General features: G+C 35.3%; 1 protein-coding gene across 7 annotated transcripts in view; it reads right to left on the bottom strand.

Annotated features, from left to right (window-relative positions):
- The window catches only part of STXBP5L (syntaxin binding protein 5L), a 507,233-nt gene that overhangs the window by 366,420 nt on the left and 121,335 nt on the right, over positions 1 to 19,478 (bottom strand). For all 7 annotated transcript variants that reach the window (XM_003825169.4, XM_008950467.3, XM_003825168.4 and 4 more), the window contains exons 4-5: positions 9,039 to 9,120; positions 5,279 to 5,379 (exon numbers count right to left, since the gene is read on the bottom strand). In XM_003825169.4, the coding sequence (XP_003825217.1) occupies positions 5,279 to 5,379; positions 9,039 to 9,120 (183 nt within the window). The remainder of the gene's footprint in view (positions 1 to 5,278; positions 5,380 to 9,038; positions 9,121 to 19,478) is intronic.

Genomic DNA, 19,478 nt, shown 5'->3' with positions numbered 1-19,478 from the left:
AGGTCTTGACTCTTTATCCAATTTGCCAGTCTGTGTCTTTTAATTGGAGCATTTAGTCCATTTACACTGAAAGTTAATATTGTTATGTGTGTATTTGGTCCTGTCATTATGATGTTAGGTGGTTATTTTGCTCGTTAGTTGATGCAGTTTCTTCCTAGCCTTGATGGTCTTTACATTTTGGCATGTTTTTGCAGTGGCTGGTACCAGTTGTTCCTTTCCATGTTTAGTGCTTCCTTCAGGAGCTCTTTTAGGGCAGGCCTGGTGGTGACAAAATCTCTCAGCATTTGCTTGTCTGTAAAGTATTTTATTTCTCCTTCATTTATGAAGCTTAGTTTGGCTGGATATGAAATTCTGGGTTGAAAATTCTTTTCTTTAAGAATGTTGAATATTGGCCCCCACTCTCTTCTGAACAACTCTTTACTGATCTTAAAGTTTTTTGATATCCTCGAAATTTCTGCTACATTACTTATTTTAAACTAAAATAACCAGAATTAGGACTAAAGAAATAAGTCCTATCTAGTTTCAACAAATGTCTAAAATATAAATTCCTTTCCTCTTAAAAAAAAAAAAAAGACTAAGTTTAGAGATTTGGGGTGAGATAGCTGAGTAGAAGTGGGTAATAAGCACCACTCTCATGGAGAGAAGAAACAGTGGTGAATGGACACTAGCTCTTCAACCAGAACATCCAGGTGGAAACATGCGGATTTATCAGGGAAACAGCATCACCCACAGTGAACAGAGAAGAGCAAGACAGGACAATTGCCCACCCAGAAGTGGCATGGAGCCAGAGGAGTCCTCGCATCACAGGGAACAGTGAGTGAGTGAGAGTCCCCAGGGATTCACACTTCTGTCATGGACCTTTGCATCCTTGGACTCAGGATCAGGAGATTTCTCATCATCCCTGCTACCAGGGCTTCCAGACAAACATGCAAAGAGTTATGTGGAGTCTTGGCAGAGCCATCACTCAGGTACTCACAGACTCCCAGGAGTGCTGGATCCCCAGGCACCTCAACACCAGCAGATGCAGCTCTAGCAATGGAGGAGGCCAGGCTCCCTCACGTCTCCAGGAAAGGGGCTGAATCCATGCGGCTGAAGAGTAACCAGGCCCAGTAGACCTTATCCTGCAAGGTGCTACAGGCCTTGTCTCTGCAGCACCTTGCAGGATAAGACCCACGGGCCTGGGACACTAGTGAGACCACCACAGCCCTACCAGAATTCTCGGATCAGGAGCAGCTCTGTGCTTTTCTGGGACAAGCTCCTAGAGGGAGAGGCAGAACACAACCACAACCCTCCCTCCTGTTTGCCCTCAGGCTAGGGAGTGTACGCAGTGATTAGGGGCAATCGTAGACACTCAGTAAAAGGCAGCCACCTTAAGGAAACGTAGCCAGATTGTTTTCCACAGGAGCCCCCACCCCTGCTACTTCTCACTGAGCAAGGCCTCCTGACCTAGAACCTCAACCACCCCACACTGGACTCTTAGGCCACTACCAGCTCTCCACTTCCCTGGGACAGAGCTCTCAGTGGGAAAGGCAGGCCACCAGGTTTGTTGCCCTACAACCTTCCCCACTGATGCCCTCAAGATCAGGAGGGTACACAGTGATTAGGGACTACCATAAACCCCTAGCACAGTGCAGCCACCTTACAGAAAAGCAGCAGACTGTTTTCTACATGGGTCCCCAACCCTGCTATGGTTCTCTGGGCAGTGTCTCCCTACCCGGGTCTCTAGCCACCCCCTACCTAGGCTCTCAGGCTAGTAGCAGCTCTGTGCTTTTCTGGGACAGAGCTCACAGAAGGAGCAAGCAGGCCACCATTTTTGCTGCCCTGCAGCCCTTGCTCCTGTTGCCCTTGGGATTGAGAGGACGTATAGTGGTTGGGGACCGATACAAACCTCTAGCACAACACAGCCACTTTATGGAAAAGCAGCCAGACTTGTCCACATGCCTCCACTACTCTTCACTGGGCAGTGCCTCTTGACCTGGGCTCCCAGCACCTGTAGTCCCAGCTACTCAGGAGGCTGAGGCAGGATAATCACTCAAACCAGGGAGGTGGAGGTTGCAGTGAGCCAAGATTGTGCCACTGCACTCCAGCCTGGGCAATAGAGCAAGACTCTGTCTTAAAAAAAAAAAAAAGACTCAAACTGATCTGATAGAGTGGAAAACACACTACAAGAATTTCACAATGTAATTGCAAGTACAGAATAATAGACCAAGTTCAGGAAAGAATCTGAGAGCTCAATGACTGGTTCTCTGAACTAACTCAGTCAGAGAAAGAAAATGAACAAAACGCTCAAAAAATAAAGGATTATGTAAAGAGACCAAATCTCCAATTCATTAGTATCCCTGCAAGAGATAAGGAGAGAGCAAGCAACTTGGAAAGTATATTTCAGAATATCACCCATGAAAACGTCCCCAGCCTCACTAGAGAGGCCAAAATACAAATTCAGGAAATGCAGAGAACCAGCGTGAGATACTACACAAAAAGACCACGGCCAAGACACATAATTAGATTCTCCAAGGCTGAAAGAAAAAGGAAAAAGTGAAAGGCAACTGGAGAGAAGGGGCATGTCACCTACAAAGGAAACCCCATCAGGCTAACAGAGGACCTTTCAATAGACACCTTACAAGCCAGAAGAAATTGGGGGTCTATATTCAGCCTTATTAAATAAAACAATTTCCAAGCAAGAATTTCATATCCAGCCAAACTAAGCTTCATAAACCTAGGAGAAATTAGATCCTTTCCCGATAAGCAAATGCTAAGGGAATTTATGACCACCAGACCTGCCTTACAAGAGGTCCTGAAAAGAGTGCTAAATATGGAAAGCAAAGACTGTTATAAGCTACTACAGAAAGACACTTAAGTATACAAACTGTTGACCCTATAAAGCAACCACACTAACAAGTATGCACAATAGCCAGCTAGAAACATGATGAAAGGATCAAATCCACACACATAAATATTAAACTTGAATGTAAATTGGCTAAATGCTCCAATTAAAAGGCACACAGTGGCAAGCTGTATAAAGAAGCAGGACTGAATGGTATGCTGTCTTCAAGAGACCCATCTCACATGTAATGACACCCATAGGCTCAAAGTAAAGGGATAGAGGAAAATCTACCAAGCAAATGGCAGTCAGAAAAAAGCAGGGGTTGCTATTTCAGACAAAACATACTTTAAGCTAACAAAGATCAAAAAAGACAAGGAAGGACATTATGTAATGGTAAAGGGTTCAATTCAACAAGAATGCCTAACTATCCTAAATATATATGCACCCAACACAGGAGTACCCAGATTCATAAAGCGAGTTCTTAGAGACCTACAAAGAGACTTAGATTCCCACACAATAATAGTGGGAGACTTCAACACCCTACTGACAGTTTTTAGATAGACCATCCAGTCAGAAAATTAACAAAGATTTTCAGGATCTAAACTTAACACTTCACCAAATGGAACTATTAGACATCTACAAAATGCCCTACCCAAAAGGAACAGAATATACCATTTTCTTATCTGTACATAGCACATACTCTAAAATCAACCACACAATTGGACATAAAACAATCCTCAGAAAATCTTAAAAAAATGAAACCATACCAACCACACTCTCAGGCCATAATGCAATAAAAATAAAAATCAATACTAAGAAAATCGCTCAAAACCATACAATTGGATGGAAATTAAACAACCTGGTCCTGAATGACTTTTGGGTAAACAATGAAATTATGGCACACATCAAGAAATTCTCTCGAACTACTGAGAACCAAGAAAACATACCAGAATCTCTAGGACACAGCTAAAGTAGTGCTAAGAGGAAAGTTTATAGTGCTAAAGGTCCACATCAAAAATTCATAAAATCTCAAATTAGAAACCTAACATTACACCTAGAGGAACTAGAGAAACAATACAAAACAAACCCAAAGCTAGCAAAAGACAAGAAATAACTAAAATCAGAGCTGAAATGAAGGAAACTAAGAGGCAAAAAAACCATACAAAAGATCAATGAGTACAAGAGTTGGTTTTTTGACATAAGAAATATGATAGACCACTAGCTAGGCTAATAAAGAGAAAAAGAGAGAAGATCCAAATAAACAATCATAAATGCCAAAAAAGACATTACCACCAACCCCACAGAAATATAAAAAACCCTCAGAGACTGCTATGAACACCTCTATGCACATAGACTAGAAAACCTAAAATAAATGAATACATTCCTGGAAACATACAAACTCCCAAGATTGAGCCAGGGAGAAATTGAATCCCTGGACAGACCAATAAAGAGTTCCAAAATTAAATCGGTAATAAAAAGCCTACCAACCATAAAGGACCCAGGACAAGAATGATTCACAGCCAAATTCCACCAGATGCATAAAGAATAGCTTGTACCATTCTAACTGAAATTACTCCAAAAAATTGAGGAGGAGGAACTCCTCTCCAACTGATTCTATGAGGCCAGCTTCATCCTGATACCAAAACCTGGCAGAAATACAACAAAAAAATCTTCAGGCCAATATCCTTGATGAACACAGATGTAAAAATTCTCAACAAAATACTAGCAAACTGAATCCTGCAGCACGTGAAAAAGCTAATCAACCGCACTCAAGCAGGCTTTATCCCAGGATGCAAGGTTGGTTCAATAATCACAAATACATAAATGCGATCTACTACATAAACAGAACTGAAAACAAAAACCACATGACTATCTCAATAGATGCAGAAAAGTCTTCTGGTATAATTCGATGTCCTTCATGTTAAAACCCCTCAACAAACTAGACATTAAAGGAACATATTTCAAAATAAGAAGAGCCATCTATGACAAACTCACAGCCAACATCATACTGAATGGGCAAAACCTGGAAGCATTCCCCTTGAAAACCAAAACAAGACAAGGATGCCCTCTCTCACCATTCCTAGTCAACATAGACTGGAAGTCCTAGGCAGAGCAATCATGCAAGAGAAAGAAATAAAAGGCCTGTAAATATTAATAGGAAGAAAGGAAGTCAAATTATCTCTCTTTGAAGATAATATGAGTCAACACATAGAAAACCCCATAATCTCAGCCCAAAAGCTCCTTAAGCTAATAAACACTGCATTAGTAGGTGACTGGATCTATATCAATTACGCATTTTCTACAAAAAAGAAAACACTATGAAAGTAAGCATAAACATTAAATTATTTCTAGCTGTTGAGATTATGAGGAAAAAAGCCTGTCAAGTTAACAAAAACTTGCTCAGGAAATAATTTTGTTGTACATTAAGAAATTGTTTAATTCATAGGTTCTTACCGTTCCCGGTTAAATTTAAGAGAATGGAGTATGGCTGGCCTTTTTTGTCTAAGGTTCCACAAATGAAGTGTATCATCTGAACTTGCACTGACCAAGGCACCCTAGAACAAAAAGAAGATAAAGTAAGTGTGTGATTTACTTAATTTAGGGTTTTTTTAATCACAAACAAGCTAATTTACTCAATGTTTACTACCTGAAGAGTTACTTTTGTTATCTCAGAAATATAAGGAAGGATAGGTGCATAAACTTCAATCAGGAAGGGTAAGAATGCTGAAAGTAGAAGAGGCAACTGACCCACTGCATTTCAACGGTCAGGGAGACTAGCTTAAGGAATATTTATTTACCAATAGAGAGGATTAATTATTATAGCACTGTTATGGCCATTAAAGGTTTTTCTTTGGGAAAAAATAGTTTAGGGATGGTTTTTGTTTCTACTGTTTACACATATACTATATAGCCTTACAGAGAAGAAAATATTCAATGCAGTCTTACAAAATTGAATACAGGTCATATAAAAATTCTCCTTTGCAAGAATTTTCTGTATATTTGGAAAGTGTATATTCTTCCTAAAACGTATATTTGGTATAATTTAATTTGCTTCTTATAGTCCAAGAAGCTTCATCAATTATAAAGGAAATATCCATAATAAAAGAAAACATTTCTCCAACTAGAATTTAGTATAACTATAAAATTATACTAAGATTCCTTTTATACAGCACCACCAAATACAAATGAATCCTATTTCGCATACAATAGGATATTTTCTACCTCTTAATGTGGCAGAAAGCATGTGGACAGATAATAACTGTTTGTATGACTTTGTATATATGCTTAAACTATTTATTTGACTGGGTTAAATCAGATCATTTTAAAATGTTAGAACTTTTACCATAATGACAGCTAACCAGCTGAAAATGTCGATGCTTACCCATTCACAGATCCTAAATCCAGAGCATTAAATGTGTTCTCTAAGAGTGATCTTTCAGAACCTTGGTTGTCCAGAGATACCTAAAAGGCTTTTTATATTTTCCAAAGTACTTTGTTAGAAGTAATCTCTCATAGTTTACAGTATCAATCACAGATATCCCATTTAGATGCTAGGAAGAACGATATTGAAATTGCTAGCATTTATTTCTTCTTTAGGAATTAGAAGAGAGAAGATAGGAATCTAAATGCCCTTCTATAATAATTTCTAAGCCAAAAAAATGCTCATGTATCCTATGATAGGTCTCTTTATATTTGGTACCTGTGATTTTAGTCTCAGAGAGGAATGGCTTTATAAAAATAGAAACATAATCAAAGATCATATCCAAGAAAATATTTAGAAATTTGTATGATTTGCATATTTATATCTAATTACATACATACATGTTCAAAGATGTATATATTGATATATACATCTTAACATGAACTCAGATAATTTCCTTCAATGAAATAGGAGGTATTCTATATATAAGCCTTGAGAATTTTTGTGTTTGTTTGCCTGTTTTATTTGTATACTGTACTTATGCTTCCTATAAACAAACGAGAAATTTATTAGGATTCCTTGGAAGCATTTGATGAGTTACACTTGATTTTTTTGAATACAGTATACTGGTCTCATTTCTCAGAGAGCCGTGGAAGTTCACCTGAGATGGGGTGAGGATAGAACATGATATGTAACAACAATAAAACATTCTCTACAAGAGATAGTTACATGCTATACAGAAGATACAACATGCCAAAGGCAATGTTATTAAAGTAGCATATATTCAATAATATCTTACAGTAATACCTAAATAATTCTAGTGAGGAATTCAGTATTCTTTTTTTGTTTGTTTGTTTGTTTGTTTTTGAGATGGAGTCTCGCTCTGTTGCCAGGCTGGAGTGCAGTGGTGCGATCTTAGCTCACTGCAACCTCTGCCTCCCAGGTTCAAGCAATTCTTCTGCCTCAGCCTCCTGAGTAGCTGGGACTACAGGTGTGTGCAACCACGTCCAACTAATTTTTGTAATTTTAGTAGAGACGGGGTTTCACCATGTTGGCCAGGATGGTCTTGATCTCTTGACCTCGTGATCCACCCACCTTAACTTCCCAAAGTGCTAGGATTACAGGCGTGAGCCACCGCGCCCTGCCAGTATTCTTAATTCTGTGATAAAACTGAGATGTGACTTATCATCGGAGGGAAGTGAACGGTACCACTAAGCATAACAGCACCAACAGAGACAGACACATGAAAGTAAGCACAACACCACAGTGTCTAGGTTCATTTATAAAAACAAAGTGAACCTACCAAAAGCACTATAAAGATCTGTGAAAATGCTTAAAACTAAGAATAGAAAAACCAGTCAGGTCAGAAACTGGGAAGTTTGGGAAAAGATACAGAAGCTTTGTGTGAGGTACATAGGGCGAGTAGTTCAGGATAAATGACGTGAACAAGGCAAGGAGGTTGAAGGCTTGTCTTTATTTATTCTTAGTTATGTACCACAGGGGCAAACTTAGGACCTGGAAGACAAATCTCAAAGGATCAGACCCAGTACAAATCACATGGAAACAAATTATGCCTGTAAGTATACATCCATGCAGAAGGCAAAAAGCTGAGATCCCTCAACAAGGAACTACAGAGTATCACTGAGACCTCGAGAAGCCTGACATTCTAGATAATAATGAGCAGTTATTACAATGAAATATTTTTCAAATGTTTTCTTTACCTTCCTTTCTCATTTCAGTACCCCATAGCAAGTGTGCCTACATGGTGAAATATGCTACGTTTGTCAATAAAGAGGATCTCATAGTCCTCTGAGAAAGACTTTGAGCCAAGAGAAGTGAAAAGTGAACATTTGCCAATATCTTTCTTGCCTTGGGTTACCTCTGATATGAAGTTCTATGAGACATTTTACCCACACTTATAATTGTAAGTTCTTAGGAAGATAAACAGATATAGATATATGCAAATATATGCAGACACTGAATGAAAGATCATTGTCATGCCATGAGAAAATAACCAAACATTTTTTTCCGAGACACTGAGTTCAATCTTCTAAGTGCCTGCATTTGGCATGGCACAAACTTTTAAAGCATTTTTGCATTGACTGGCTCACTTAATATAAAAGAAGCTCTAGAAGACTCTAATTTCCACTATAAAAATCTGATTTAAGAAAGCCTAAAGTAGCCTTCTACTAATGGAATATCTGCAACCTCTCTGAGCTTCATAAATACATATTTTGTTTTTAGAGAGTTCCTCATCACCATAATTTTATAAAAATGTAGATACAGTGGAAAGCTAATTTCCATAATAACTATGGACACAAAAATAACTACAAATGCATATCTATTCCAACAAATGTATTTGGAGATATATACAGATAAAAGGGCCCATACGTATATAAGCAAAAGGATCATTTCAGGGAAGATAAAGATAAAATATGAAGTTAGGCCTTAATTACAAAATTTAAGTTGGTGGGAAGTGAGTGTATAGAAAAAAAATTAATGGCCAGTGAAGCAATCAAAAGACATTAGGATTTTTTCTTAATTTAAATAATTAAACTAAATTATGCTATATAGTAACAATAACAGAATATGGCATATACAATCTTTTTTCTTTAAAATTTAATAAATTAACCAATACAGGAGTACAGTCTTTTGTGAAAAATATAATCAGAAGTAATATTGCATGCATATATATTTAAGCACTTAGAATCACAGTATTTAAAAGATTACATTAACTGATTCACTGTGCAGTGGGGGAGTGTGTGATTTAAGTAGTCAAAAAATAATCCTTACCTCATTGATCAAAAATTGGAGCTGTAGGACAGCTGCACCACTTTCATGTTGGCAATAGCAATCAACACCAGGTCTCCCGAGTCTAATATAATAAAAGTCAAGGATTCTAACATTTTAATTAGCACCAATATTAATGAGCAAAGAAACTAACTTATTGATCAACAGATGTTTTGCTATTTAGTTTCCCTTATTTTTATAAATAGTTGAAAAATCTTACTCTTAGTAGATGTAAATTAAATTGTATACCTCAGATGTTTAATACTCCAACAATTTGAAAAAAAGAATGACAATAAGGAATTTGAAAGATGGCAGCTTTTTCCATGAAGTTAAACAAGAATTGGGAATCTAGATACACCTCATTTAAGATTTTTTAATTGATTAAACACTATTTTCACTACAATAAATTCAAAGTGAGTCAATAACTTCATATAATTAAATCATAAGATGAGTTTTAAAAGACACAGGTAAATATGTTGATAATCTTGACATATAAAAAATCTTCTAAGCATAATTTAAAACTCAGAGATCATAAAGAAATAGATTGATATATCTGACTAAATAAAAGTGTAAAACATCTACACAGAAAAACATGATAAGGTAAAAAAACAAGAAAACTGGAAAATAAATGGTAACAAGTCATCTACATATGCTACATAACATATAAGTAAGAGAGAGAAAAAAAAGGAAGGAGGAGGAATGAAGGTAAAAAAAAAAAGAACGAGAAAACACCATATAACAAAATTTACTTACATATTCTATACCAAATGATCTGATATATATGTATATTTACTTATCATTTGTTTGCTTGCATAAAGATACAAATTAGATGAGAGTCTCCACTTATGGTCATAATGAGGAATGTGGGCCAGATTTATTCACCACCTAAAACAATTAAAAATCTGTACAAAATGTATGTAACAAATTTTAAGACACTGCATATCAGGTAGGAAATGACAATGATCCCTGAAAGAGAGAAAATATATAAGGCGAGGCTTATGATAGCCCCAGTTTACTGCCTAGAGAGAATTTCAAGGCTCCAGCACAAGGAAGGGGAACCCAGATAAAATCTAGCAGGCCTACTGAATGAGGAGACAGAATTAACAGTCTAGGGAGGCCAGGGACAACTAGAGTTCATAGGGTTGAGTAGCAAAGAAGAAAATGTGACACACAAAAAGAGCTCTAGAGATTTGCAGAAGGGTCTTCCTCAAATCTTTAGCTAAGTACTAAGGAAGGAATAAGTTTGAAGAAACTATCTGAGACTGAGGAAAGAACAAACCAAGAAGAAAAAGCATCCTTCTTGAAGAATAAATCAAGAAAACAAACCAAAAATAAAGTTTATGTTGAGGCAAGAATTTTTCATGTTCCCACCAACAAAAGTGCAAACCCTCAGAATTCACATGCAAAGTACTCAGAGAATATTACCTCAGTATGAGGAAAAATTCCTCCCTAAGATAAAGACTGCTCTGGTTCTGCTTAGCAATACTTAAAACCAGGTTACAAAAAGGATCAAACTGTTCCACATAGCTTAACTGCATACTAAACAAAGATCAAAGATAATTATAGAAATACGAAAACCTTTAGCACTCAAAAACGTAAAATTCAAGAGGTGTGGCATTCACTGCAGAGAAGTAAAAAAATATAACTTGTAACAAGGAGAAATATCAATAGAAAGAGACCCAGAAATAAAACAGGATAGAAATAATAGACAGAGATAGTAAAACATTTATTATACTACACTGCATATGTTGAAGAAGGTAGAGAGGAGATTGAGCATGTTAAGTAGATATACAGAAGATAGATCTATCTATCCATCCATCTATCTACCTATCTATCTCAAATAGAATATCTAGAGATTTTTTTTAAAAAATACATTGAGGATTAGTGAACTTGAAAATATGTCAATAAAAACTACCCAAAATATAACACAGAGAAAAAAATAACTGAGGGGTAGAGAAAGAACAGCACACCATTGAACTGTGGGTCAACGTCAAATGGCCTAATTAGTTGTAATTTGAGTAATAAAAAAGAGAAACAGGAGGGAGAGAAGAGATAAAAATTTTTTTAAATAATGACCAAAATTAAGTTTTCTTCAAAAATGAAACTGAAATGAAGGCACTTTTCAGACACATAAAACTGAAATAATTCATCATGAAAAGACCTGCACTAAAAGGAATGTGAAAGAGGGTCTTCAGGCAAAAGGGAAATGATATCAAATAGTATCTGGATATACAAAAAGCAAAAAAGAACATTTAAAATGATAAATATATGGGTAAATATAAAATACAAGTTATCTTTAAAAAATAATTTACTGTTTAAAGCAAAAATAATAATAGTACATTTGTGGTTTATAACGTATGTAGAAGTAAAGTGATATTAACAGTAACACAAAGGCCAATAGGAGGGGAAATAGAAACTTTACTATTATACCATTCATAAAGTAGTATAACATTAATTGAAGGTAAATTTATATAAGGTACAGCTGCACACTATTAATGTAAACCATAAGGCAATCAGCAAGAAGATTACAGCTAATTAGCCAACGAAGGAGACAAAATGAAATCATTAAAAAGTTTAACAAAAAATAACGCAGAATATTGTTGGGGGGAGCTAAGAACTAGTAAGATAAATAGAAAACAAAGAGCAAGATGGTAGATTTATACCCAGCCATACCAATACCACACTAAATGCAAACAGTGTAAACACCCCATTTAAAATGCAGTGACTGTCAGAAAAGACAAAAATGCAGACCTAAGTATATGCTTTGTACAGAAACCTCCTTTAAATATATACAAATAGGTTAATATATACAAATAGGTTAAAAGTTAAAACATAGAAAATTATACAACATGCTAACATTAATTAAGATAAAGGTGGAAAGATATATTAATATACAGTAAAGTTGATTTCAGAATACAGAACATTACCGGGGTTAAAGGTGGTCACTTCATAATAATAAATGGGTTAAATTATTAAAAAAACATAAAAATCCTAAATTATACACCTAATTACAGAGCTTAAAATACATAATACAAAACTGATAGAACCACAAAGAGAAACAGATGAATTCACAATTATAGTTCGAGTTTTTAGCACCCCTTTCTCGATAACTAATATAAGACAAAATCAGTAAAAATGAAGAAGACATAAGTAAAAGGCTATCAACCAACTTGTCCCAATTGGCATTTATAAAACACACAACCCAAAAAAAGCAGAATAAATATACTTTTGAAATATAAAAGAAACAATTACTAAGAGATAAAATATTTCGAACTATAAAACAAGCATCAAAGCATTTAAAAGTATTGAAATCATAAAGAGTATAGTTTCTGACCATAATTGAATTTGAAATTAATAACATCCAGAAAACCCTCCAAATGTTTGAAAATTAAATTATAAACTACTAAATAAGCATTGATAAAAAAACAGTAGATAATTTAATAAACTAATAAAAATATATCAAAGGTGTGAGATGCAGCTAAAGCAGCACTTTGAGAAAAATTTAGAGCTTTTATTACCTATATTAGCAAAGAAAAAGATCTTAAATTATGTAAGTTTTCATCTTAAGAAGGTAGAAAAAGAAGAGCAAATTAATTTCAAAACCAGAAAAAAGGAGAATAAAGATGATCAGATAAATCAATAAAATAGAAACAGATTAACAATTTAAAAAAAGTGAAACCAAAACCTAGTTTGAAAAATTCAATGAAATTAATAAACCTTCCACCAGAGTGATCAAGGTAAAAAGAAAGTACACACATTTCCTTTTATAAGGAAAGGAATATTACCATAAAAACTTTAGAAATTAAAAAGACAACAAACAAATATTATTTAAAAAATTATGCCAATAAATTTGACAATCTAAATGAAATGGACAAATTCCCAGAAAGACATAAATTACACAAGGAGAAGTAGGAAATTTAACAGCACTATACAAATTAATGAAACTGAATTCTAATTAAAATTATTTCCTCAAAGAAAACTCCAGGTCAAGATACCATTACTTATAAAATAAAATCTATGACACATTTAGAGGAAAAAATAATGCCAATTCTATAAAATTCCCGCAGAAAAATTGAGAGGAAGAAAGATTTTCTGACTCATTCTATAAAAATACCTTTACTCTAATACCAAATCATGACAAACGATATCATAAAACAAGAAAACTTCAGACTAATATCTCTCATGAATATAGATTCAAAAAATACCGATAAAAAATGTTGGCAAATTTAATACAACAACATATAAAAAGACTATAGTGCTTCATAAGGCCAAGGCAGGAGGATGATTTGAGGCCAGGATTTCAAGACCAGCCTGGGCAACATAGCAAGATCTCATCTCTACAAAACTTTAAAAGATAATAAAATTAGCTGGGTTCAGTGGCACATACCTGTGATCCCAGATAGTAAGGACGGTGAGGCAAGAAGATTGCTTAAGTCCAGAAGTTTAAGGTTATAGTGAGCTATAATCACACCTCTGCACTCCCGTCTGGATGACAGAGTAGAGCCTTTCAAAAAAAAAAAAAAAGAAAGAAAAAGACAGAAAAAAACAAACCAGGTGTGGTGGCTCACTTCTGGAATCCCAATACTTTCGGAAGCCAAAGCAGAATGATTGCTTGAAGCCAGGAGTTCAAGACAAGCCTGGCCAACATAGTGAGACCCCCATCTCTACAGATAAGATTTTTGAAAAATTAGCTGTGCATGATAATGTGTGCTGGTAGTCCCAGCTACTCAGCAGGCTTAGGTGGGAGGATTGCCTGAGCCCAGGAGTTTGAGGCTTTAGTGAGCTATGACCATGCCACTGAACTCAAGCCTGGGTGACAGAGAAAGACCTCATCTCTAAAAAATATATATTTTAAAAATTTTTTAAAGAATTATATAATATAACCAGTGGGATTTATGCCAGGAATGCAATGTTGGTTGAACATTTAAAAAATCAATCAATGTAAGTCATCCTATCAACTGAAAACAAAACCAATCATTTTGATAGATACAGAAAAAGCATTTGACAAAGTTTAAGATGCTTTCTTAATAAAATCTCCCAGTAAACTAGGAAAAGTGAACTTCCTCAATCTGATTAAGTGCATTTAAGGAAAATTTGTACATTATTCTTAACAGCAAGAGGAACAATACTTTCTACCTAGGATAATGAATAAAGCAAGAATCATCTATCATTATTTCTATTTACTATCATGCTAGATACTAGAAGTACTATCAAGTGCATTAAGGTGAGAAAAATAAAAAGCATGCAGGCTGGAAAGGAAGACAACTCTGTTTGCAGAAAACATCAAATTTATATAGGAAAACCATAAGAAAGCCATAAAATATTACTGAAACAAATAATAAGGTTGTAGAATGCAAAATCAATTTTTTTTTAAGATGGAGTCTCACTCGTGTTGCCCAGGCTGGAGTACAGTGGCTCAATATCAGCTCACTGCAACCTCTGCCTCCTGGGTTCAAGCGATTCTCCTGCCTCAGCTTCCCAAGTAAGTGGGATTACAGGAGCCCACAACCGTGCCCAGCTAATCTTTGCAGTTTTAGTAGAGATGGGATTTCACCATGTTGGCTACGCTGGTCTCAAACTCCTGACCTCAAGTGATCTGCCCACCTCAGCCGCCCAAAGTGCTGGATTACAGTTGTGAGCCACCATGCCCAGCCCCCAATTTTTAAATAAATTGTAATTCTATCTACTAGCAAAGACCAATTATATATTAAGAAAAATTCATTTAAAACAGCATCAAGAAATACTTTGGAATAAGTTTAACAAAAGATGTTTTAAGACCTGTTCACTGAAAGCTATAAAATATTACAAAGAGAAATTAAAGACCAAAATAAATGAAGATGTTCAAGACTCAATATTGTTAAGATGGCAACTTTCCCTAAATTGATCTAGATTCATTAAAATGACAATACTTCCCAAAGCAATCTACAGATTCAATGCAATTTCTATCAAAATACTAATGTCATTTTTCACAGAATTAGAAAAAATCTTAAAATTCATATGGAACCAACAAAAGTGCCAGAATAGCCAAAGCAATCTTAAGCAGAAAGAACAAAGCTGAAGACATAACATTGCCCAGCCTCACATTACACTACAAAGCTACAGTAACCCAAACAGCATGATATTGATATAAAAATAGACACATATCTCAATAGAACAGAATCGAGAACCCGGAAATAAAGCCACATGTCTACACCCAACTGATACTTAATAAAGTCAATGAAAACATACACTGGGAAAGGACATCCTTTTCAATAAATGGTGCTGGGAAAATTGGATTGTCATATGCAGAAACATGAAACTGGACCCCTATCTCTCACTATATACAAAAACCAACTCAAGATGGAGTAAAGACTTAAATGTATGACCTCAAACTATAGAACTACTAGAAGAAAACTTGGGAAAACTCTTCTGGACATTGGCCTAGGCAAAGGATTCATTATTAAGACCTCAAAAGCACAAGCAACAAAAACAAAAATAGGCAAGTGGGGCTTAATTAAAATAAAACCTTCTGACAACAAAGGAAACAATCAACAGAACGAATAGCCAACCTGCAGAATGGGAGAAAATATGTGCAAACTATTCTGGGGACTGACATCCAAAATCTACAAAGAACTCAAACAACTCAAAAACAGTAAAACAAATAACCCCATTAAAAAACAGGCAAAGGACATGAACAGGCATTTTTTCCAAACAAAGACCTACAAATTGCCAACAAGTATATAAAAAATGCTCTACAACACTATTCATTAGAGAAATACAAATTAAAACCACAATGAGATATCATCTTATGTCAGAATGACTATTATTAGAAAGTCAAAAAATAACAGATGTTGGCAAGGATGTGGAGGAAAGGGAACACTTACACATTGTTGGTGGGAAAATAAACTAGTACAAACTCTGTGGAAAATAGTGTGGATATTTCTCAAAGAACTAAAAATATAACTACTATTCAATCCAGCAATCCCACTATTAGGTATCTACCCAAAGGAGAAGAAATCATTATACCAAAAAGATAACTCCACTTATGTTTATTGCAGCACTATTCACAATAGCAGATACATGGAATCAATCTAAGTGTCCATTAATGGATGGTTCGATAAAGAAAATGTGAGCTAGATAGATACATAGATAGATGGATGGATGGATGGATGGATAGATAGATAGATGATTGATAGATAGATAGATAGATAGATAGATAGATAGATAGATTAGATAGATAAATGATATAGGTACAGCTATATAGAGAGATATATAATGGAATACTATTCAGCCATAAAAAATGAAATCATATCTTTTGCAGCAACATAAATGGAATTAGAGGCCATTATCCTAAGTTAGATCAACTCAGAAACTGTGAAATATTACAGTCTCACTTATAGATGGGAGTTAAATAACGTGTCCACATGGACATAAAGTGTGAAATAATAGACATTGGACACTCAGAAAGGTGGGAAGGAGGAGGATGAGGGATGAGAAATTACTTAATGGGTATAAGGTATATTATTTGGGTAACGGTTACACTAAGAACTCAGAATTCACCACTATGTAGTATATTCATGCAACAAAACTGCAATTGTACCCCTTAAATGTATATAAATTTCAGAAAAAAATAAAACAATGGTTTTATGTCTTGTTTATATCACTAATCTCCATTTGCTACCTAGAGAGTGGCATATTATAGATGCTCATTTTAAAATAATATCCAAAGCTTAGTTTCCTAGTGCTATTTTAGTAGTTACTATCCAAAAGACTTGCATAGAATCAATTTTTAAAAACATAGAAATGGCATGAGAAAATACTATTTTTAATAAGAGTTAAAATATTTCAAGATCTTTTAAGTATTTCTTAAAGCAGTAATGTATTAATCAGTTTAATTCATGTTTTCACAGGCTGCTTGATACTTTTCAGCTGTGACATTTAGTTTATATAATTATAACAAATGTTCACAAAACTCAAAATATATAATTTTATATAAAACACTATAATTTATCTTTCAATTATTAAAAAAAGTTCTTACTTATAAGAATATACAGCAGTTAATGCTAAAATTACAAATACAATTACAGACTACTTGGTAATGTATTGGTTTAACACCAAGTGGGTAAATATACCATAAAAAACACATGAATTTATTACCTAGTGGCTAATAAGGTCACGAATAGCAACTTTCTAGTAGCTAAATTCAATGATCACTTTTCAGTCTTTCTCTAATTTGATCCCTATTGCAATATTTGACTTTATAATCAAACCTTTCTTCATGATACATTCTTCTTCCTTTGGCTTTTTATAATAACAAGACTCTCCAATTTCTTTTTTTTTGCCCATCACTTCTCAAGTTCCCTTGGGAAATTATTTTTCTCTACTGCTTATATATTTTCCTACATTCTTTTCTAGACCTACTTCTTTTCATACCTTACTCACTCCTCCTGGGCCATCTCAGCCTTCAATTACCATTATATGTTTATGATTCCAAAATCTTTATCTGCAGCTCAGAATTCTGCCCCAAATTTCAGAAAATGTATCTAAATACGCAGTAGATCACTCTACTTGCATGTACCACAAAAATCTTATACTTAGCACGTAACAAACTGGTTATCTTTCCTACCAAATCCTGCTTTGCTTTTTCTGTATCCTATCTCAGTGAGTGGCAAAACCTTCCACTACGATGGTCAAGCCTATCATCTGTTATTCTATTCCAAATTCAGCATATTATGTTAGTCAATTCTACTTTGAAGCATCTCTTGAGTACATCTATTTTTGCCCATTCTTAGTGCTACTATCAAATCTTTCACATTGCAACTCCTTAACTGGTCTCCTTGTGTAGTGGTTAATTTTATGTCCACTTAGGTACCCAGTTTTTGACCAAATACCAGTCTAAATCTTGCTATGAAGATATTTTTTATGTGATTAGTATTTAAATCAGCAGATTTTGAATACAGCAGGTTACCCTTCATAATATGGATTGGCCTTCTGTTGAAGGCCTTATAAGACCAAGTTCCCTGAGAAAGAATTCTGACTCCAGACTGCCTTTAGATGTAAGACAGCAACATCAATCATCCCTGGGTCTCCAGCCTGCCAACCTGCCCTACAGATTTTGGATTTGCCAGCCTCCATAGTTGTGTGAGCCAATTTCTTAAAACAATCTAGATAGTTGATTGATTGATTGATTGATGAATAGACAGAAATAGAAATATATACACATACATAGATATATACATATACATCCTATTGGTTGCCAATAGGATATACATATACATATATGTATGCACATACATGTACATAAACATCCTATTGTTGTGTATTCTGACCTTGCTTCCAACCTATTTTCCACAATGCATCCTCAATCATCTTTCTACAATGAAAATCTCATAATGCCATTCCTGTTTAAAAGTCTCCTGCCACGAGAATAATATTCGAATTCCTTATGGGGTTTTAATCATGTGGTTTATGGGGTGTTTCACGAACTCTTGCTGCTTATCTTTCAGCCTTTTCCTTCTCTGAGTAATTCTCACATGCAACAAAGATACAGTGGGAGAAGAGGTCATAATTTGTTTTAAGAGTGTCAATACATCCACATTAGGTCACTTCTATAGCATGGTTTGCGATGTTGCTCTTGGAAGCTTGTCTTGAACTCATTTTTCCAGCTCTCCCAGTAAGTTACCCAATATCCATTTAATAAACTCCCTTTCTTTTTTGAGGAGAGGGGAGCTATTGCTTTAATTGATCAGGTTTAAAAAGCCATTGAATTTTCCTAAAATATTGATTCTCAAGCTTTATCATGCATCAAAATCTTCTACAGGACATGTTAATACGCAGATGGCTGAGCCCTACACTGAGAATTTCTGATCAGTAGTTCTAGGGTGGGGCCTGGGAATTCTGGGAATTTATGTGTTTTTTATACTTTAAGTACTGGGATACAGGTGCAGAACGTGCTGGTTTGTTACATAGGTATACACGTGCCATGGTGGTTTGCTGCACCCATCAACCCATCATCTACATTAGGTATTTCTCCTAATGTTATCCCTCCCCTAGTCCCACACCCCACAACATGCCCCGGTGTGTGATGTTCACCATGCTGTATCCATGTGTTCTCATTGTTCAACTCCCACTTCTGAGTGAGAACATGCAGTGTTTGGTTTTCTGTTCCTGTGTTAGTTTGCTGAGAATCACAATTTCCAGCTTCATCCATGTCCCTGCAAAGGACATGAACTCATCCTTTTCTATGGCTGTATAATATTCCATGGTATATATGCGCCACATTTTCTTTATCCACTCCTATCACTGCTGGGCATTTGGGTTGGTTCCGAGTCTTTGCTATTGTGAATAGTGCCACAATAAACATATGTGTGCATGTGTCTTTATAGCAGCATGATTTATAATCCTTTGGGTATACACCCAGTAATGGGATTGCTGAGTCATATAGTATTTCTGGTTCTAGATCCT

The sequence above is a fragment of the Pan paniscus genome, chromosome 2 (genome assembly GCF_029289425.2).
Source record: "Pan paniscus chromosome 2, NHGRI_mPanPan1-v2.0_pri, whole genome shotgun sequence".
NCBI classification, from domain to species: Eukaryota; Metazoa; Chordata; class Mammalia; order Primates; family Hominidae; genus Pan; species Pan paniscus.
Note: the sequence above shows the minus strand (reverse complement) of the source record. Positions and strands in the feature narration are given on the sequence as shown.